The following is a 22,922-nucleotide window of genomic DNA, read 5'->3' on the forward strand; positions in this document are numbered from 1 at the left end:
TGCCATTGGGATAAAAATACATATGATATGGTTTAAACAAAAATATTGAAGCCAGAAATTTGAGGAAAAAATTACATGTTTTGAGTTTTAAAGGAAGTAATGAACAATCAAGCATGGCAAAAACAGAATATCCTGTAAGTCCTTACTACAGTTCTGTGCATAGAAATTCTGGGCATGGAAATGTTAAAGGTAATTAGAACTCACATGTTGATTTTGGTCCTTCGTTTGAGTTTTCCAAAACTTGCTATATGCTATAAACACACACCACACAATGTATGTGTATAGTATTAGTTCTTAAAATAATAAATAACATGTATGTAACTTCTTAAAATGAGGGCCCAAAGCCAAATTTAGTATTTTGCATTAATTTAAAGATCTATTAAAAATTTTAAATGTTGAGACATTTGGACTTTCATTAACCTTTTTCCTTTAAGACCCAATGTTTCTGTTACCTATTATAACTAATATTTTTCATTTGATGAAACTACACTTAATGACCAACTAAATACCTAAGAATCTGTCCTATTAATGATGGGAGAAACCACTCACTAGAGGCTGTAGAAACTCTATTAATGGAGTCTTGGGTAGAAAGAATGTCAACATCTAATCATGTAAATTTTATTGAAGCAAGTTTCTTGATATGTTTATGAAAAAGGCATTATTTTCTTCCCCTCTTTTAAATTGTAAAAGAGGGGAAGAAAATCTTAATATAAACTACTTAGGTTAGGGAGAGAAAAAATGTTGTTTCAGTGTGTTTTGGGTAAGGAGAGCTGTTGCAAATTGAAGGGTCATGAACTGGTAAACCTTACAAAATTTGGTCCTGGAAAGGACCTTATAATTTCTCTAATGTGCATTTCTCACCAGAGACAAAGCTTGTATCCTGGACACTGCAGGACATTCAACATTCCATAGCCAAGTAAATGCCAGTTGCACCCAGTCACTGTGACTCTTGAAACCACAAACATATTTCCAATAAAAACAAATGCTGGGAGAGGTGGGGTATATTACCCAAAATCTAAGCCCCTCTGAGATCTAGGGAAGTTGTGACCTACCAAGGTTATATAGTTCAGTGGCAGGTCTGGAATCTGAACTTGATCTTTTGACACCTGGAATTATAAGAAATTTAGGTTGAATGCAGTTAGTCTTCCAGAAATGTGCCTACTACATGGAAATTTCAGAAGGAGGAAGAAGATGGTGGCTAATCCTCTTGTATCCTATATTGTGACTTATCTTGAGGAAATTACCCAAAGGTAATGAGTTTCCAATTACGGAAGAGAATTATGAGATCTCAGATTGAAACAGACTTTGAAGCCATCCAGTTATCTACATAATATAGGCCTCAACTCTATCACGACCTTAAGAGATTGTCTTCCAATCTCAACTTTGATCTTCTCTTCTTACTTGAAACTAACCACATTAAGGCCAAGTTCTAATGTTCTAATGACCAGAAAGTTTGTGTCCCTTTATTCAGATATTTACTTCCCTTCAAATTTGTGAATACAGGTATAAACCTAGAATTGTTCTAACTGCAGGTTTCTCCAATTGTGTGTGTGTGTGTGTGTGTGTGTGTGTGTGAGTGAGTGATTTGGGGTTCTGGGTTCTTTGCCAATTCATTCCCCTCCTCTGGATGCCTTTCATTTTACCAGTTCTCTTTAAATATAATACTCTTATGGTATTTTATATGGGCATTAACTGTTGAGAAGAATAGTTATGATATTGCTCTAAACTGATACAAAGTCCTCCAAAAATCCTAGTCTCTCTTGTTTAGATTACCTCTACCTCCTTTTGCTCACCTGATATTTCAGGTGTACTAGGCAGCTGCTGCTTCAACTTCCTGACTTTTCCTCATGCTGTTCTCTTTACCCGAAATATCCTCCATTTCTCTCTCCTCTTGTTCGATCTTTCCATCCCCTTCTCAAGTGTACTTTTTATGAATCATTTATCCATTTCTCCCCATCCAGGCATCACCTCTTTTCACTTTCATCATACTCACCTTATGGCACTTCGTTTTTCCTTTAATTACAGATTCAATGAACTTTTCTTTGAAGTTGTTTGGATGTTTGCGTGGCCTACTATTATTCATTTTTCAAATCTACAGCAGAGGGTAGCACTCTATTTTCCACATAATACTTATATAATAAATGTATTCAATTCAAATGATGATGGTGATTTAGAAGAGAAACCTACTCAAGAGAATCAAGAGACTCAAGTTTGTACAGTATCAGCTATGTAACTAATTAGTCCACAAAGATACCTAACTTTTCTTGACATAATTTTACTCACCGGTAAAATGTGAATGACTTAGACTGGATGCTCTAAGAATATTTCCAGTCCTTCATTAATTTAAATTCAAACATGCTAGATTATGAATCCTTAGGTGACTTCTTGGGCTCTTGCTTAATTATTGTAAGGTTACGTTTCAAACCATCGCCTTATTGATTTGAGTGCCTCTAGGTATCTGGGGTACTCTTGAACTAGTTATCCCACCATTTAAATTTAGTTTTTGGTTCTCTAGTCACAATTGGGAATTACTTTTGAAAAGGAGTCCAGGAAATCTTTCAACCTTCAATCTAAAGATAAGCCTTATCACATGATGAGTATGCCTGGGCAAACAAATCTGATGGGGGAGGGAAGGTGCTGGGTGGAACAGATAAGCTTTGTGCACACTCTCAAACTCTTGTAAGGATATAGGAATTTAAACATGCCTGTATCAACAGGGCCAACCTTACTGCCTTAAAGGTGTTCCATTTTTGGTATGTTTTGTTTCTAAACTTTAGAACTCCCATAAAGTCAGTTTATCAATCATGGTAAGCAGATATTTGTTAATAAAGCTAAATTAGTATGTAATTGCTACTTGAGGTGTGGTTTAATGATTCAAATAACAAATTATATAGTGAAGAAATATTTTTATCTTTGTTTATACCAGTTATTCTTACTGAATTTGGTGACTGAATTTCAGCAAAGTCAATGAATGATAATATAAATTAATGACTTATTTGTGTTATTATAGCCTCTAACATCAAGCAACAACACAAAAACTTATTTTGTTTTTCTTCTTACACTTAATTTTGAAATAAATTCAAACTTACCGGAGTTGCAAGTAATACAAAACCCATACAGAGAACTCCAACATTAATTAGTTTTTAAAAGAAAACAGTTTCAAGTTATATTTGTACTAATCCTGCATTAACAGCAAGTATCTCATAAAATGTACTGAAGAAGAGAGCCATTTGTTGTTGTCACTTTTTGTGCCAACTGAGAGATTCAGATACAAGAAACAGAAAAAAAGATTATGGAATTCCCAAGAGAAAAGTCGAATTTCTATTGAAATAAATTAGATTGATTTAGAAAAGTGGTTGGTTCATATTTTTTGTTTTGTTTCATACTCATGCTACCTTTACTGAAGAAGTCATTTTAGAATTCATTTTGGAGTTGTTTCATCTGGGAGGTTCTCTAGGTATTACTAATCACATACTACTAAATAGGAATAGAAAGTATTTCGGTATTTACTTCTTCATTCAACAAATGTTTGAGTGCCTGTTAGGTTAGCCATTGGAGGGAGGGGAGAAGCGAGTAAGCTTCTAAACAAGTAAATAAATACAAAATGTGTTAAGTACTATGAAGAATAAAAAGCAAGATGCTATAAAAAGAGCAAGGGAGACCTACTTGAGCCTGGCTGGTCAGGGAAGGCTTTTCTGAAGAGGGACATTGAAGGATGAGAAGCAGCCAGTCAGGCTCCAGACTATAGAAGAACCAATTTTTGTGCTCATCAGTGAAAACTAAAAGCTATGCATCTCTTCTAAATTATAAATTCCCCCAATGAAAGAGCTTTAATAGTAATACATTTTATGAAATTAGAAATAAAGCTATTAATAGACCTGTTTACTAATTAAACATGAATTCATGACAACATGTATACTTAAAAATGTAACTCAGCTCTTTAGAGTAATAGTTTTTGCTATCTGAACTTTCCTTCCAAACTAGAAGTTAAACTTTATTTTCTGGGGCGGGAGGGGGAACACAACCATGGTTGTCCTCTGGGGACAGAGAAAACTGAAAGCTAATTAGAACACTTTCTCCCTTCTCCTCCTCACCTCATTTAACTACCTCTGTGTCCTGCCCCAAACTGCTTAATGAGGTGATGAGGAGAAAATGTTCTGTTTAATTTTTTTTTTTTAAACTCCATCCACAATTGTATTGTTTGAAAAATACCATTATTATGAATTTTCACGCTGGTCTGTGATGAATGGTTGAGAAGGAAGAAAGTGGATTGACCTAAATATTGGTATTTGTTACAAATATTTTTGAACAGTTTAAAGATCTGAATACTCTAACCCAGTCTTGGGGACAGGGATTGGGAAGGGAGAGAAGTGCACAGTGAGGGAAGGAGAGATTACTTTGCTTGTGACATGATCTAGAGTTAAGCTTTAGAATAGGTGATACATTATAAATACTGATCGTTAGGAATACACAAAACCACCATGAGGTACCACTTCACTCCCAGTAGGATGGCTGAAATAAAAAGACAGACAGTAAGCACTGGTGAGAATGTGGAGAAATTGGAACTCTCATAAATCGATGATGGGATCAAAAAATGATGCAGCCTATGTTGGAAAACAGTTTGGCAGTTAGCCAAAAGTTAAACATAGACTTACCATATGACCCAGTGATTCCTAGATGTATACCCAAGAGAATTAAAAACTATATGTCCACACAAAACCTGTGCACAAATGTTCACAGCAGCCTTATTCATAATAGCCACAAAGTGAAAAACACCTGAATGTTCATCAGTTGATGAATGGAAAAACAAAATGTGATATATCCATACAATATGTTACTCATCAATGAAGTCCTGATGTATACTACAACTTGAATGAACCTTGAAAACATTATGCTAAGTGAAAGAAGCCAGTCACAAAAGGCGATATATTGTTTAATTCCATTTATATTAAATGCCCAGAATAGGCAAATCCATAGAAACAGAAAGTAGATTAGTGGTTGCCAGAGCTTGGGGTTGGGAGGAATGGGAATAACTACTTAATAATTGGGGAGAGGGTTATTTTTGGAGTGATTTTGGAGTGATTTGAAAAAAAAAAAAAAAAATCATTCCTGGGTATGGCATTATCAGCTAGGTGCATAACTTAGTTAAGTTTTGGGAAATACCTTTTGCATATTGATAATAAAGGCATATTCAGCCATTAAATTGGGACCCTAGCCTTTTGATTTTTCTGTAAGAGAGATTTTTGGTGTGAATCATAGTAATTTTCACTGGAAAAACTATCATATTTAAATACATAAATTATTATACTGACTAGAAGCAACTTTTTCTAAATCAATTTAATCCCCTAGGTCAGGCAGTATAAACACTTGGCAGAGCTAGTAGTGGGTGGATTTTGGTTTTGTTTTTACTGTTTTAAGATCCACAGGTGGCTTCGTTTGAGAACTTTAAAAATTGTCTCTCTTTTCAAATTTATACTTAATGAGGTTTCTGGAATTGAATTTATTATCCCAAAGTTTATGGCTGAGTACCATATCTGTAGTACTTTGTAATATTCTGGGTTTTCAAGGTTACAAATCATGTAAGCCTAAACATTGTCCATGGTTTGAAAATTCAGATGCTTAGAATGAAACTTAAGAAGGATCCATTGTGATACCCTTTTCCTTTCTCTTTGAGAAGGTGGCAACCTCTTTTCACTAATTGTTACATAGTGGGTTTGCTATCATAAAGCTGTTGGGACTGATTTCTTAAGAGGAACTTGAAACAGTTACTGTACCAAGCAGCAATAGGTTCTGAGTTTTTTAAATGTAGCAAATTATTTTGTAAATTCTGGCATTTTTGAGGGATTTCTTTTCTTTATAGCTTTTAGAAATTTTATTAAAACTGGAAACATTGGAATTGCAGTAGTTGATAAATAGGGAAAGAAGCTGGTAATGCTCTTCTTTCCTCCTCTAGCTGCTCTGCCCCCTTTCCCCAGGATACAAGGCCTGTATTGTTTCTTGCCTGCTTGTGAGGTCTTTGCTGCACCCCATGTGGGTACACTGCTCTGTGCCCTGTGGAAGTGCTTAAGATCCTCAAAAGGTAAAGAACAGAATGCTTCTGGAGATGAATAAATCCCAGTATCGGTAGATAAACAAGGTTGTTTGAATTGGTCAATAAGTGGGCTCTTTATATGGAAACCTTGTAGCACAGCTTGTATTCAAAGGGACAACATTTAGGTAAAGACAACCAAAGTGTTCCCCATTATTATCCAGGCAGACTATTTCTGCTGCAGATTTTGTGCAAATTTCTGTTTTCAGTAATTTTACAAACTGGTTCTTCCTTTTTTGATATCCTAATTATTTTTCTCTTTCTGTGGTTTTGAATAGTCAGATAAGCTTAGATTTTAAAAAAGACCTTTACCAACCAATTCAAGATCCTCCTCTATTTGTGATGACTACTGTCTGAACATTATATTTGCTCTTTTTGGTTACCCATTACATGTGACAGTTTGAATTATTGGGAAATTCTTCTCAATATTGAGCTGAAGTCAGTCTTCTCCTAATTTCTGCCACTTGCTCAGAGGTTTTACAGAATAAATCTGGTCTCTTCTTTAAATGGCAAGCCTTCAGCTATCTGAAGCAGCTGTTATGTAGTCCCAGAATACACTCCAATTTAAATGGCCCACAAATTATTCCCCATGTGACACAGTTTATACCTGTCATTGTCCCCTGTAGCCTTTCTTTCTAATGTGAGTTGAAATGTGTCTTGTTTTGATGGGTATGGAATGCAGTAGAGACTGTACCTTTCTTGTATCTGGAAACTGCTCATCATTTACATCAACTTGTTTTTATGCAGCAACAGTCACATGGACTCTTCTACCTTCAGAGTGCGTCTTTATTGTACTGGTTAAATTAATTTTTAATTTTACCTAAATTCAATATCTTAGTTCAGTTAATGGTACCCCCCCTCCCCCATTCAACCTATAAACTTAAAACTATTTCAAAATAGGTAGATCGGTATCCTATTATATACTCCTCTTCTATGTTGGACTTCGTGTTAGTTAATGAGAACAAAAACCCTTTCCTGAGGTTAAGTATACAGTTAACCAAGATCTGGAACATATAAATTATGTTTGTGTTAGGATTTCATTTGCTTTGCCCTGAATGTGGCTTTGGAGTGTGATGATTAGACTAATGAATTGTAGACGGATAATAGCTACTGTTGTTTCAATTTTAACTTTACCATAAATTTTTTAAAATTAATGTGTATTACATGTCTGGTATTTGTTTGGGAGATTTTCACAAAGAAATATAAGACCAGTCTTTGAAGAATTTATTTTCTTATTGTAGAGAGAATTCTTTATACATGCAAGATTAATCAACAGTGTAAGTAAAGAACCAACTGAGACATATGTAAAAGATACCTAAAGTAACAGGGAAATATTTAAAATAGTATGTAATTTGGTATAAACCAGAGTAAACTAGGGAGGTAGGTAGTCTGGAAGAATTTGCATGATTCTGATGAAAGAAATATGGGTAATTTTTTAACCAGGGGAGGGCACTAGCAAAGACGTGGTAGAAATGAGTGTAGCACTATATAGAGGATTGAAGAGACATGCCCTTTGTTGCATGGAGCACACTGAGAAATAAGTGATGAGAAGTATGAGGCAACAGCCAGTAGTGGTAAGAGCTGTGTAAAACTAGTCCTAGTGCCTCCACTTACAAGCTAGATGAACCTTGGGCAAATATTTAACTTGTCTGTAAAAGGGGGCTAATAGAGCCTACCTCAGAACTCTTGAGAGGATTAAATTAGTTAATATATGCACTTTCAACAGGACTAGCATGTTTAAGTGCTTGATAAGTCTTTCCTATTATTATTTTGACTAAAGTGAGGCTGACTTTGGAGTACAGGCACTTCTGCTGTAATGTGACGTGTTCCTGCCAAAATGGTGCAAGAAAAACCCACAGGGCTTATGGGAAAATTGAGTTATGGGCTGTTCCACTTGGCTAATGCTGCTGGAATACAAAATACCAAAAATGGATTGACTTTTATAAAGCAGGTTTATTTGGTTTCAAAGTTACAGTCTTAAGGCCATAAAATGTCCAAGGTAAGGCATCAACAATAGGGTACCTTCACTGAAGGAAGGTCAGTGGCATCTGAAAAACCTCTGTTAGCTGGGAAGGCATGTGGCTGGCATCTGCTGATCCTGAGTGTGTTCCAGCGCCTCATCTCCTGTGCATTCTTCAAAATGCTGCTTTTGGGGCGTTCTGTCCTCTTAGTTTCTCTGGAGCAAACACTGGGCTAGCGTCTCCAAAGTGTCAGCAAAAGTTCGCTTTCAGCAGCTGTCTCCAAAATGTCTCTCTAAGCTGCTCTGAGGTCCTTTTGTTTGTGAGCTCTTTTATGGGATTCCAGTGATTAAATCAAGACCCACCTTGAGTGGGTGGGGTCCATATCTCCATGGAAATAATCTAATCAAAGGTATAACCCACAGTTGGGTAGGCCACATTGCCATGGAAACATCCAATCAAGAAGTCACACCCTAATCAAAAAGATTAATCAGTCTGCCCCTACAAGATTACATCAAAGAATATGGCTTTTTCTGGGGGACATAATATATTACAAATGGGCACAGGGGCATAACACTCAAAAATTTCAGTGACTTGTAAAAATATGTTAGTAACCTAATAAAGGGGGTATCACAATTTTACATGACAAATCGTTAAGAAATACATAAATACTAGTTTTTTTCCCTTGAAGATGACCCGAAGTTTGTTTATGGAAGTGCACACCAGAAGAACTGCAGTTTCTGAGTTATTGTTAAGTGATGGAAGGAGAGTTTTCTGAAATCTGGCAGAAGGTTAACACTAGATGTGGAGGGGTGTGGCTTTGGCTTATAACACACAAAGTGAAATGGGTAGCAGGTACATGTTGAGGCAAAAGTTTGTGTGTGTTTTTGTATTCTTAGGTGGCTCAGTTCCAGCTGAGTGATTTTTCTGCATTTGTGTACCGTTTCTTGTGTGTGATACGGTGAAATTGTTCATTACTCTCAAATTGTTACCTAATATATCAATCACATTGGAACAAATTCATGTTTTTAAAACAAATGTTATAGCAGAGACAGAAGAGTTTATTGAGCAGACAGAAGAGTTTGATCTAGAAGGCAGTAGGGTCTGTTGAAGATAAAAATGGAGTGAGAAGATAAATGTTCAAGAAAAGTTCTTCTACTCTTAGTGTGCAAGATCTATTGGAAAGGGGGTAAATCTTTGAATTCCCTGGCAATTCTTCACTATCTCTTACGGCATTAACACATTTTGCCTGTATTATAGTCAGCAATGGCTGTTGTCATTAGTGATTACTGTGTAGTATCCAATTCTGAGAAACTAGTGGGGGGAAGGGGTGGACCTCTTTATTTTCATACAACTTTGTTATTGTCCAGTTTGTTTTTCACAAGGAATATATAAACTTCATAATAACATTCGATGTTACACTACTTTGAAAAGTTAATGCGGAAAGCTCAAAAGCTTTTTGTAATGTTTGTTAATAGATGAAATATTTAATGTTGTATAGCTCTAGAGTCTGATTTGAAATCAATCACATTTTATAATTCCAGCACTCCTCAACTTATTAATTGGGCTATTTTCTAGAAGTTTTGTTTTTATTTTTTAAAATTTAATTGCTTGGAACTGAAGACGTTTTTCTCACTCGTGGTTTGCACTAGGCCTCAACTTAATGCATGCCATTACCTGACACAGCAATGTATAAAACATTTCAATGGGGAAATATGTTTAGTGTTTCTCTCATAATGCTGGTAAATGTTTTACCAAAAAGAAGGATCTCCTAGTTCAATCTTTATTTTTAATCTCTACCACCCATCTTTAACAATTTAGATCTTATAGGAAAGACAGACATATGCCTATGTTTTGTGAATCACAGGAATCCTTAGAAACTGAGTAGCATGGTAAAAAGGGAGGGGGGGTTGTGTCTATGGAAAAGGGGGGAGGTGTGGGAATTCAAGTCTGTAGGAGTGTGAGTGGAATAAAGAGCCATGTTAAATAAACCTGTCATCTCACATTCTGGACTGAAATTAAGAAATGAGTTTAGGTTTTTTTATGAAAAACACAACTCTATGATGTGGAAAGGGAACTAAACTTGAGGTGAAAGAACTCTAGTGTTTGCCTCCTGCCTATGGGGTATTGTGTAAGGCCATTCGAGAGGGAGGTAAATTAGGTGAGTGTAGACCAGAGAAAGGCCCCTTGATGTGGAAACATGCAAAAAATCTTTACGGTCTAGAAGGACCTATTTTAAAGAAGAGAGGAGATTAACATTTATGGAGCACCTACTGTATTCCAGAACTATAGGCAATGCTTTACATAAATTACTTAATCCCCACAGGGATGGCAGAAAGTAAGATGTTGTTATCCCAAGGTTCAAATGAGGAAAATGAGGATTAGATGTATTACTGAATTAGTGTGCCCAACACTCATCCAGGTGTGTCCAACTCTAAAGGAAATGCTTTTTATCTCATACCACCATTTGTGTATCTAATGATGTGGGCAATGTAATCAACAGATACAAGCAATTTTATTAAATGAGGCCATTAGTGCCTGGCAAATCTTGGGCTTTCAAAAATTGTTGGCTTTTTTCATGTTCAGTCACCTATAAAATACTAAAATATATGCCATCATTATGAAAATTTTACCTATTTTTTTCTTTTTGAAGACATTTCATAAATAAGTACTCTGACTTTTTGGCTATACAAGAGGTTAATAAGGCTTTTGAGCAAGACTGAGCAGTGACTCACATTTTGACTTCTCTGCCAGACAAAACATTAAAACAAGATAACCAAAAACATATAACTGGGATCATAAATTAAAAAAAAATCTGTGGGTCAGAGGATAAAATTGCACAAAGCAGTGTTAGGGGCCTGTCAACTTTAGGAGCAGTTCAGCTCCTGGTATTATCAAGAGCAAAAGTGTTAAGAATAAGGAAGAGATGGAGAAACAAACTCAATGGTGAAAACCAGGCATATAGACAATCTGGTCCTGGATTAGCACAGACCCAAGGATTGACCACACATGAAGTCTCAAGTTTTCAATAATCTTATCATATGGACTATGTTCTTTTAACCATAATGCAATTAAATTAAAATCCAAGAATAAAAAAATAAATTAAAAAAAATGGCTGTTACCAGTTATTAAAAATACATCATAAAGACTTATTAAAACTGTGGTACTAGTACAAGAGTAGTTAGAGCAATGAAGAAAGTAGATAATCCAGAAACAACATAACTAAATACAGGAATTTAATTTATGATAAAGATGATTAGGAGAACGGTAAACTTTTACAACAGTGATGTTGGGACTAATGGATAGTCATAAAGACAAAAATAGATCCATTCATGCAATTTACCAGGAAAATTCCAAATTAGGCAGACTAAAATACTGAAATGCCAAAAAGAAAAAAGGTAAAACCATACTTTTTTTGGGGGGGGAGGGGGGCGGCTTAAAACAACAGAAATTTATTCTCTAACAGTTCTGGAGGCCCGAGGTAAGAAATCCATATCAGTGAGCCAAAATCAAGGTGTTGACAGGGCCATGCTCCCTCCAGAGGTTCTAGGGGAGAATGTGTTCCTTGCCTCTTCCAGATTCTGGGGACTGCCGACATTTCTTGACTTGTGGCTGCATCATTCCAAATCTCTGCTTCCCTGTCCACATTGCCTCTTCCTCTTTTCTGTATGCGAAATCTTCCTCTAAAACCACACATTTTTAAAAATAAAATTTGGGTGAATCCATCTGTCACTGGGGAGTGAGGAAACTCAAATTTCAAAAAAGACTGACAAATGTGACTACTTAAAATGCATTCTTATATGGCTGGGAAGAAAAAAAGGCAAAGTAAAAAGATGACAAATTGAGAGAAATGATTTGTAACATCACAAACAAAGGTTTCCTGTTCCTAATCTATAGAATATTGTGCTGGTTTGAATGTATTATGTCCCCCTAAATGCCATTATCTTTGATGTAGTCTTATCAGTGTTGATTAGATTGTAATTCTTTGAGTGTTTCCATGGAGATGCGACCCACCCAGCTAAGGGTGTTGACTCTAATTGGATAATTTCCATGGAGGTGTGACCCCACCCATTCAGGGTGGGTCTGAAATTAGTTCACTGGAGCATTATATAAGCTCAGACAGAAGGAGCAAGCTTGCCACAGCCAAGAGGGACACTTTGAAAAACATACAGGAGCTGAGAGAATAGCTGCAGATGAGAGACAGTTTGAAGATGGCCGTTGAAAGCAGACTCTTGCTCTGGAGAAGGTAAGAGAGGATGCCCCAAGAGCAACCAAGAATGACATTTTGAAGAGGAGCTGTGGCCTAGAGAGGAACGTCCTGGGAGAAAGCCATTTTGAAACTAGAACTTGGAGCAGATGCTAGCCACGTGGCTTCCCAGCTAACAGAGGTTTTCTGGACACCATTGGCCATCCTCCAGTGAAGGTACCCAATTGTTGAGGCATTACCTTGGACACTTTCTGGCCTTAAGACTGTAACTGTGTAATCAAGTAAACCCCCTTTTATAAAAGCCAATCCATTTCTGGTGTTTTGCATTCTGGCAGCGTTAGCAAACTAGAACAAATGTCTCAAACAGAGATGGTAAAGACAAGTAACCCTATAGAAGAAAAAAAGAATTAGGGACACAGTTCATATAAAAAATGCACATGGCCCTTTAAAATATGAAAACTGCTCACACTCTTATAAGAGATAGCAAGATAAAGCTACACTGTGATACCATTTCTCTTTTAGACTGTCCAGAATCCAAAAGTTTGACATTTTTTAAAATTTTAATAGGTTAATTTTTAAATGCAGTTGTATTAAGATATATTCATACATCATACATTCCATCCAAAGTATACAATCAGTGGCTCACAGCATCATCTCATAGTTGTGCCTTCATCACCAAGATCAATTTTAGAACATTTTCATTATGCCAGAAAAAAAAATAAACGCCAAATATCCCATACTCCTTAGCCCCTCTTATTTTATTTCTTTATTTTAGTTTTATTCACATACCATACAATCCATGTACAATCAATGGCTGTTGGTATAAATACCATTTACCACCACTGTCAATATGAGAACATTCTAATTTCTGAAAAACACAAAAACAAAAAAAAATCTCATACCCATTATATCCTGCATTGTTGACATTAAGCTTTGGTACAGTGCCTTTGTTACAATTAGTAAAAGAATATTATAGTGTTACTGTTAACTATAGACTTTAGTTTACATTAATTGTATTTTTTCCCATATTACCACCCTATTATTAACATCTTATTTATAGTGTTATAGTTAGTTAATTTTCTTCCTCAAACATTTAGGGACTGCCCAATTTAGAAACTAGGCACTGAGAATGTATAAATGATTAGGATAGGGCCCCTACTCCTGTGCACTCAACTAGTAGAGGATACAAATTTACAAATAAAAAATTACAATGAGGTGAGATGTCAGTAGGTACAGGAAAAAGTCCCAAGGCAATGTCCTAAGGAAAGAAGATTCATAATATGTATGATTCTTGGGAATGGCTTAATCTTTTCTTGGAGAGCTTAGTCTCCAAAAGAAGAGGAGGTGTTGGCTGAGAGGCCTCTGTTACAGTTAGGGGCACATTAAAAAACAACAAGGAATCTCCTATGTGGCTGGGAGGCCAATAAGTTATGATTATTTAGAATTTTTGTATCTAGGCTCATGAAAGAAATTGGTCTGTAATTTTCCTTTCTTCTAATGTCCTTGTAAGGTTTTGGAGTCGAGGTTATGTTAGCCATATAGAAGAAGTTGGGAAGTGTTTCCTTCGTTGGTCTTCTCTGGGAGAGGTTGCATAAGATTGATTTTATTTATTCCTTGAATGTTTGTGAAACCTTTGGGCTGGGGTTTTCTTTGGTCGGTATATATTAAACATTTGGTAGAAACAGTAATTGAAAGTTTCAACTGAAAAAAGTCGAATATGTGTCCGAAAAGATGATATATCATTCTTATTAACATTTTCACATAAAACTTCCATTTGCCCACTGAGGTTTCTACAGTCCATGATTTGATCAGTGTTCTGTAAGTGACTGAATTTCACTAATACAATGTGAAGAATCCAGTCCATTTCTTACCATCAAATCAAATAAAATAATTGACTACCTGGACTGTTTGCTGGGGATACAATGACGGTGAGTAAGACAAGTCCCTGCCATTCAGATGCTTGTAGACTTACTTGATTTTTATGGAGTTATTTTGATGAGTTTTACTGCTCAGAATGCTTTGACTCAATTCCATTTAGGGGTGTATTTTTAATTAAATTTATGTATTTTTGTAATAAGTAATGCATTCACATAGTTCAACTTATAAAAAAATCTTCAGCTCATTTCTTCAGTTACCTGGTTTCACAGCCCCAGAGCCAACAGATGTTAGCTGTTTCCTGGCTATCTTTCAATTCATATTCATTGCATATACAATAGAAATTTCCCTTGTTTTACCCTTGCAGTTTAGCTCTTTGCTTTCTTCACTTAATGTGCCTTAAAGGTTGTTCCATATCATTGCATATTAGAATTACCTCCCTCCAACCCCTCTTGCCTGCCTAGCATCTTGTATGGTAACAACAACAATAATAAATTAATATAACCATAGCACTATTGATAGATTTTTAGATTGTTTCCAGTCTTATACTACAAACAAATGCAAATACATTGAGTGCCCCAACTGCTTTTGAATAATCAAATCATCCTTTTCTCAAACTATTTTTTTAGGACAGATCTTTTGTTTCATTTCAGCCATAAACCAGAGAATCAGTCAGAGTGCTCCAGTGAAACAGCCACCACCCCTGGCTCCCCAGAGCCCACAGGGAACAGTCATGGGTGGCGGCAACTCCAACCAGCAGCAACAGATGAGGCTTCAGCAACTGCAGATGGAAAAAGAAAGACTGCGACTGAAGCAGCAAGAACTGCTTCGGCAGGTGAGGCCACAGGTTAGAAACCAGCCTTCCACTTTTTGGGGTTTATTTTCCAATATGAAGCTGGGCATATTTCATTTTGGCATTTATTAGTACAGAGATGTGTTTTCTTTCTAAAACTAGAGTGACACAGAAACACTCTATCCAACTCTGTTCTTGCCTTAGTTTCTTGACTAGCTTTTAATCCTGTGAGATGGAACTTGTAAACCTGTATCACAGAGAGGCATTTTGGCCATAATCATTACAGTCAAGCAAAAAATCAAAGAAAGCAAGGATGCTTCCTCAAATGTACATGGAATTATAGATTGCTATATTTCGAGGATTTCACTAAGGGAGAAGCTCTGGGACATCAGGTGGGGAAAATCATCTTTTACTTTAAATGAATTATTCATGTAGAAGGAATATACCAATATGACACATCTCAAATGTCAAATATGTTCATTATTGCTGAGTTGAAGACATTTCATTTAAAACTAATACAAGTTATTATCCTCAAGTTCAGAAGATGCCAAAGTGCCTTAAAATTACCTGCTTATGAGCATTTTTTGTATGTGTTGAGAAGAGTAGGACCTAGAAGTATAGATAGAGCTTGAAGCCCTTTAACACCATTTCCATCAGTTTTCTTTCAGAAAGTACTGTTGGTCTTTATGGAGCATTTTTCTTAATGCTCCATAAGAATGGATAATCACTTGTCTCAAAATCAGTTTTTACTTTTTCTTGCTTCAGAATGTGTTAAAGATTAAATTCAGATATTGGGGATATGATTTTACTATTTTAAGCAGTATACATATATTTTTAAATTTTTACATAAACTTTTTTTTTTTTTTTTTTTAACTAGGAAATAAAAACACAACGTGTACAAAAAGTAATAGTACACTGAAATGAAATTTCCTTTTTTGTTTTCCTGGTTCTCTTGCCTGGGTATAAATATCAGTTTTTTGTATTTTTTTTCCCCCAAAGATACCCTCCCATTTACAAACATAAAACACCTATGTATATACTATTTTTCATGCTTAGATGGTATCTTGCCAAGTGTAAGCATTAAGAAAGCACTGTACTACACATTTCTTTTACCAGGATGTGGGCATTTAAGCAAGGTACTTTTCCTTTTGTTTTTAATTGGGCTATATTTTTTAAGTTCCTTGAGTATTAGTGGAAATACATGAACTTGATCCTATCTTTGAACTCTGATTTGGGATTGAGGAACTGGTACCTGAGGAATTAAACTAAGCCATGGAATCCCAGACAGATTCATCTTTAAACTCTTTGTGCTTTGTCAGTAATACGTCAGTGTAATTCTAGTGTGTTTTGCATCAAAAGTGAGCCCTGATAGAGGGAGTAGGAGAGTGTGCCAGCATGTGATGTCAGGAAGCAGGCTTGAAAGAAATGTTTCTTCATCTGCCATTAGGGAGGCAGAGGAAGGAATCATATTAACACAGTTTACTGTGCCTTTGATTTTCTAACAAATTATTATAAAGGAAAGATATTTTTCATCTAAATAAAACTGTGTCATCAGAACAAGGTAGAATCATCAACAATATAATTACATAACTATTAGAAGAAATAAAACAATTTAAGAGTCTGTTTTACACAGCCTGTTTTCCTTGTTAAGCTGCTTTTCATTTTGTTGTTACTGGACACTCGATGGTTTAAATGAATACAAGTCTCAATTTCACATCTGAATGAAAACTGTCAAAATTGGAAAACTTTAATAAGAAAAAAGTTCTATAATTGCTCATGGAAAGCTTGCTGTTTTTAAGATAATTTTTGAAGTCTAGAAGTAGGCCGTTCGTCATTTTGTTGCATGCTGCAGGGCAGCCTTTTTTGTTCGTTTGTTTTTTGTTTTGTTTTCGATGGGCAAAAAGTTGCTGTGGTAAAACTCTTCCTCCCAAAGAATTTTTCTAAATCTTATTCTCACTCTTATTCTGGGTGACGGGTCCTGGACAGAATACTTCATTTTCTTTAAGGTAATTTCTTACTATGTTTCTTCTTTATTACCTACTAGTTTGTGCTTTTCTTATGTTGAAGTGATGGACCTGCTCCATTCTCCTACTAATTGTCTATGTTTTAGGGTTTTTGTTGTTTTTTAGCAATCAGTATAAATTCAGGATATCTTAAGTCTTTTAAGTTTTTAGCTTCCTGTGACCTTCTGTTGGCAATTTCATCACTGAAACATCAAGTATATTTTTCCTACTTCATCTACTCAGAAGCAAAGAAAGTGTACCTGACCAGTATAAATCATATTTTAGTCCTGACGCCTAAAGTCTTGCTATCCTATTCTCAATGCTGTTAAAAATTCTGAGGTGTCAGCTTTGTTCGGTGGTGATTCCATTGGCTCCTGTCTTCTTCAGTCTGCTGCTTCTTGGGCTAGCTTGGGAATTCTAAGCTATGGCGATATGACTGGATGCAATTTGTAAGTCAGCCTGCACAGCCAAACCATGTGGTTTAAAGTAATTTTTATCCGTCTTATTTTTTACTCTTAGGCAATGCGGAATATCAATCCCAGCACAGCAAATTCTCCAAAATGTCAGGTAGGCTCTTGTCTGATGTTTTAGCATTGAAAAAAAAAAGATACTAAATTAGGAAAGAGAGAAACTTGTGCTCCAGGTGCCTGTCCTTACTGAAGATTAGTCCAGAGTATGACTTTGAGCTATTTTTCTACCAAGATTCTTAAGTTAATATTGCTGTTCCCAGAAAGTCTACATTATCTGCTCCCATCCCCAGAGAACTTCTGGCATTTGTTCTGAATAAGCAGAGATCTTTTTATATTTGATATATATTATGTCTCAATTGTACATTCTGTCAGACTCAAGGTACACCTGATTTTTATTTACAGAGTTTAAAATAGTATTTTTAATGATTTATAGGAATTTGAGTAATAACAAAGGTAGTGCAGATTATTTACTTGGGTAGGTTGGTTTAAGAGATCTTACTAGCAGCCATAATGATCCTAGAAGGAAAGGAAAAAGTAGTTCTAGTGGACATTTCAAAGGAAGAATATGAGAATTATCAAAAGAGAGAAGGATCTACCTGGATAGTGTTTCAGGTTTCTTTCCTGGCTTTTATCAGCATTTCCCCCTGATGAATACTACCCACCCCACCCCTCCCCTGTGAACAGTGGTTGTGAAGGCATCTTATTTAGATGGAAAGATTATGGCCATTTTTCTTTCTAACACAGACACTTACCTGAATCTTGGGGAAGAATCTCATTCTTGCAGCCAAATCTGTTTAGGGCCCACAAGATTGGAAAGAATTAGGAACTAGAGGATCACTGTAGTTCTCTGGTGTGCAGAAGAAGTCATGAAATACCACATTCTATGTAGCTTTAAATAAATGCAGTTTGTTGGAATTAGCTGTAGAAGTGAGAGCTGACAGAATTCCACTCCTTTGGGATCCCATTAACATGTCCATTGGAGCACTACCATTATAAAGTAAGCACTAGTCCTCATAGAAAAGAGTTAACTTTGTGAGAAAAAAAACTATTCCTCTTTATCTCATTAAGACCTTCATTTAATAAAAAGAAAAGAGGGAATAAATCTTAAGTCGTCTCCACTAAAGCAGATCACAGACATTCTTATGATGAGGGGCACTCAGATCACATTTGACCGTGAAGAGCAACATAGCACTGGATCTTCATAAACATTTTTCTTTGCTTTTTCTCTGAAGTATTTCTGAAGAAAGGCTTTCATTCATAATCAATGACATGGAAAACTTTATAAAAGCAGAAATTACTCAAATGAGCTTTGCATTCAAAAGCTTCCCGCCAAAAGTAGATGTTGGTTTTTTCCTACTCAGATCTTACCTTAAATCTGGCAGATAAATTAAATGCTTCTATGTCTTTATCTCATGCTTGAGTAGAAGTATAAAGAGTTATTGTTATTAAAATTATTATCAGGAGTTCTTAGAAACTTTTTTAAGAGTAATGCCTTAGAAAAGTTGAGGCTTACAAGTAATAAAAATTCTAAGGTATTAAAATTGCACAGTTGGTTCCTTAGATTTGCCAAGGCCAGAGTGGCAAGAAACATGAAAGAGATAGTTGGTGTTTCCTTTTGTTTTTTTTTTTTACCTTAACCTTTTCATTTTGAAATAACTTCAAACTTAGAATTGCAAAAATAATACAAGACCCATGTAGAGAACTCCAGCACTCTCTGTACCCTTCCTCAGATATCCAGATCCACCAATTTTAACATTTTGCCACATTTGCCATTATCATTCTTTCTCTCCATCTATCAATCCATCTATTATGCTCCTTGAACATGCAGTACTTCCAGGTATATTTCCTAAAAACAAGGATATTCACTTATGTAATCAACTTATGGGCAGTTATGAAGTTCAAGAAATTTAAAATTGATAGTTTACAGTCTATATTGCAATTTTTTCATATGTCCCTATTATGTCCTTTTTAGTCTTTTCTCTGTCATTAGATCCAGTCAAAGATCATGTATTGCATTTGTCATTGTCTCTTTATTTGCTCTTTTTAAAAAAATTGTGGAAACATATATACAAATAAACTTTCCCACTTCAGTCACTCCCAAGCGTACTTACTATTCAGTGGGATTAATCACATGTACAATGTTGCGCTCCTCTCACCAACCCTCCCTTACCAGAACTTTGACATCACTAAGTATTTACTCTCTGTGGTGTTATTTTCTTAAATCAACTTCCATAAACCAAAAATCAAAACACTGATTTGTTAGGAATTTAAGTTGTCAATGTATTTAATTTACCTGCCATGACTGTAAAAATGTAAGTAAATGTATGAAATTACAGTGTAGAGTTAAATTTGGAGTAGCTCAGATACATGGAATCTGGCATGTTTGCATCTCACAAGTATTTGTATGTGTTTTTCTCAAACTAGTTATTTTCTTGGTGACCTTAAGGTAGATGTCAGGAATGATTTTGCAAAGAAGGATCATATATTAGGTGAAAATGGCTTTAAAATAGGGTTTACCAGGATAGTCAAAGTTGAGTCAGAAAGGACTCTCCGGTCTCAAAGAACAGAATGTACAAATGCCTAATGGAGAAAAAGGAACGGATTCATTCAACATTTATTGAATGGCAGGGACTGTTCGATTCTGTACTCCACCACCTCCACTTTTGTAGTAGAAATTAGAGCTGCTGAGTTAACAAGCAAAGTGAAATCAGTCATCATTTTATAATTCTATACCTCATATACTGTGGGATATGGGAAGGTATAGAACATCAACATGCTTACCAATTATTAGTTTCTAAAGGTGTCTTTAAGTATTTCTGATTGTCTATATTGTTGATTTCTTGGTCATGTAAATTAATGTCAATATGGGTGACCTTAATGGAAACTTCTAAGGGACTTGACTCTCATGATATTCAAATGCAAATTTCTGAAAAAATAAGATAACTCTGAAGACATTAATATATATTCTTAGTTATATATATATATATATATATAATTATATATATTATAATTATATATCTAATTATAAAATTAGAGTTTGTGGGATTTTGGAAAATTTTGTTCTTTTAGAGCTTAAAATATTTATTTTCATTTGGATGATTCACTACTTCTATGCTTCAAAAGCAATTTCTAGTCTCAAAAATTTTTAAAACTAGAAACATCTCTGTGAGATTGAGCCCAGTTTTCTAGTCATATCTCTTTCTTACCATCAATGATCTTTTGTAAATTGGAAAGACGTTTTGAGAGAGTGGGTTAGGAATGCATCCCAGCTTCTGTTTCAAGGGCTTTTGAGAGGAATGCTTTGAGGAAAGAGAGTCCCGTCTCAGTGTGAAGGTTTTTACCTTCTCTTCTGCTTAAGAATATGGTCCTTAATAACTGTGGTTCCCTAATACCTATGAGATTCACATCTAAATTTTGGAAGCTGGCTTATGACCTGTGGTCAGATTTCTCTTACACTGATCCTGGTTAAGCCAGTTACTCTTCTGTCAGCTGAGTACAACCTTCTGCCTTGCTGCCGTGATTCTGCTCACAGTCTTTATTTCATAGGAAATGCCTCCTTCTTCCCCTTCCCTACCTACCAATTGAATTCTCCATTTCCATTATAAGGCCTAGCTCAAAACTTATCCCAAAGGAGCCTCATCAGAATTCTCAAAACTATCCACAAATTAGGAACAATACTGCTGTATATAAATGTTTTAATTCAGCAGCCAGGGTAATTTATTCAAAGTTGGAAGGCCAGAGGTAAGACATGGGATTATTTCATTTTATTTCTGAGCAAGTAATTGCTTCAGTTTTCATGGAAATTAGAGCTACAAATATTTTGCAACTAATGACTATTGTTGGTAGTAATACATATACATCAGGACTAATCACTGGTTTAATGAGTATTGAAGCCTACAGTACTGATGTTGTTGGGTATATTATTCTACACTATTAGCCCCAGTGCTGAAGAGGTTCAGATGTCCATAATTTTGGTCAAATGGAACAAAATAATACCATTGTTCAAAGCTATGTATAAACATTTATGATAATCACCACCTTTTTTCCCCTGAATTTAGAAATAGCAAGGAATTTGGCTTGTTTTCCTCTTCTCTTTCATGTTAGTATGTAATGTCCCAATATTGAATAAATCATAGATTTATTTGGATGTTTTTCACTGAATATTTTGTATTTTCTTAATGGATATATGGAAAACTTGGTATAAAAGGGGGAAGATTTTAGCCTCAAACCCTGCTGCCTACTTTAATAGGTTTTCTCACTTGTTTTATTAATTAAAATAAGCCCTTCCTTATTATTTGAACAGCGCCACAATAACTTTACTATTTCAACTGAGACCATAATTATGCAACCCAAATTATAAAACCTCAATTCCAAAGATCTGTGAAAAAGAATGTAGAATCTCAAGATTGTGTAGGAGACACCAAACAGCAATTCTAAGTATAGGCTAAATGTTTTCATGAATTCAGAGGTAATGAAATATTCTGTAACTGTTTAGAACTATGCTGGAAATGGGATAAGGCAAGGCCTATCTTGAGCAGTTAGAAGAAATAGCTTTATCTTCTATTTTTAGGATTATGTTGCCACAAGCCTCTATCACTAAGAAAAACTATTTCTAAGATGTGTATTTTTAGATTTATTCTCCATTTCTAAATTTGAGTTTCCAGTTCACTAACTAATCTTCCTTGACTAAACTGATTACAACAAAAGTACCTTTGTTGGTGTTTCATATAGTACTCCAAAACAGTAAAGTCTTACATAGCTCATTATTTGCTAAAGACAGAATGTCTTTAAGGAAATAATTAATGTTCACTTGGTAGCCCCCTCCCCAAGTCATTAATCTTTTTTTTCATGGCTTTTCTTTTTCAAATGCAATTTTATTGAGATATATTCATATACCATACAATCATCCAAAGTGTGCAATCAGTTGTTCACAGTATCATCACATAGTTTTGCATTCACCACAATTTTTGAACATTTTCATTACTCGAAAAAGTAAAAATAAGAATAAAAACAAAAGTAAAAAAGAGCACCCAAAACATCTCATACTCCTTTTCCCCCTATTATTCATTCACTAATTAATTGTCCCCCTTTTTTCTATTCATCTGTCCATACACTGGATAAAGGAAGTGTGAGCCACAGAGTTTTCACAATCACACAGTGACACCATATAAGTTATTCAGTTATACAATCATCTTTAAGAATCAAGGATACTGGGTTGCAGTTCAACAGTTTCAGGTATTTCATTCTAGCTATTCCAATACACTAAAAACTAAAACGGGGTATCTAAATAATGCATAAAGATAACCTCCAGAATGACCTCTCCACTCCATTTGAGATCTCTCAGCCACTGAAACTTTATTTTGTTTCATTACTCTTTCCCCTGTTAGTCAGGAAGCTTTCTCAGTCCCACAATGCTGGGTAGAGGCTCATCCCTGGGAGTCATGTCCCACATAGTGGGAAGGGCAGTGAGTTTACCTGCAGAGTTGGCTTAGAGAAACAGGCCACACCTGAGCAATGGAAGAGGTTCT

The 22,922-nt window shown here is 35.4% G+C and overlaps 1 protein-coding gene across 10 annotated transcripts in view; it reads left to right on the forward strand.

Moving 5' to 3' along the window:
• YAP1 (Yes1 associated transcriptional regulator) overlaps positions 1-22,922 on the forward strand; it is a 138,853-nt gene that overhangs the window by 93,042 nt on the left and 22,889 nt on the right. For 4 of the 10 annotated variants that reach the window (XM_037841223.1, XM_037841224.1, XM_037841214.1 and 1 more), the window contains exons 5-6: positions 14,782-14,975; positions 17,444-17,491. In XM_037841223.1, coding sequence (XP_037697151.1) covers positions 14,782-14,975; positions 17,444-17,491 — 242 coding nt within the window. The remainder of the gene's footprint in view (positions 1-14,781; positions 14,976-17,443; positions 17,492-22,922) is intronic. The other 6 variants (XM_037841216.1, XM_037841217.1, XM_037841218.1 and 3 more) reach the window with 3 other exon arrangements.

Source organism: Choloepus didactylus, chromosome 6 (assembly GCF_015220235.1).
Source record: "Choloepus didactylus isolate mChoDid1 chromosome 6, mChoDid1.pri, whole genome shotgun sequence".
Classification (NCBI taxonomy): domain Eukaryota; kingdom Metazoa; phylum Chordata; class Mammalia; order Pilosa; family Megalonychidae; genus Choloepus; species Choloepus didactylus.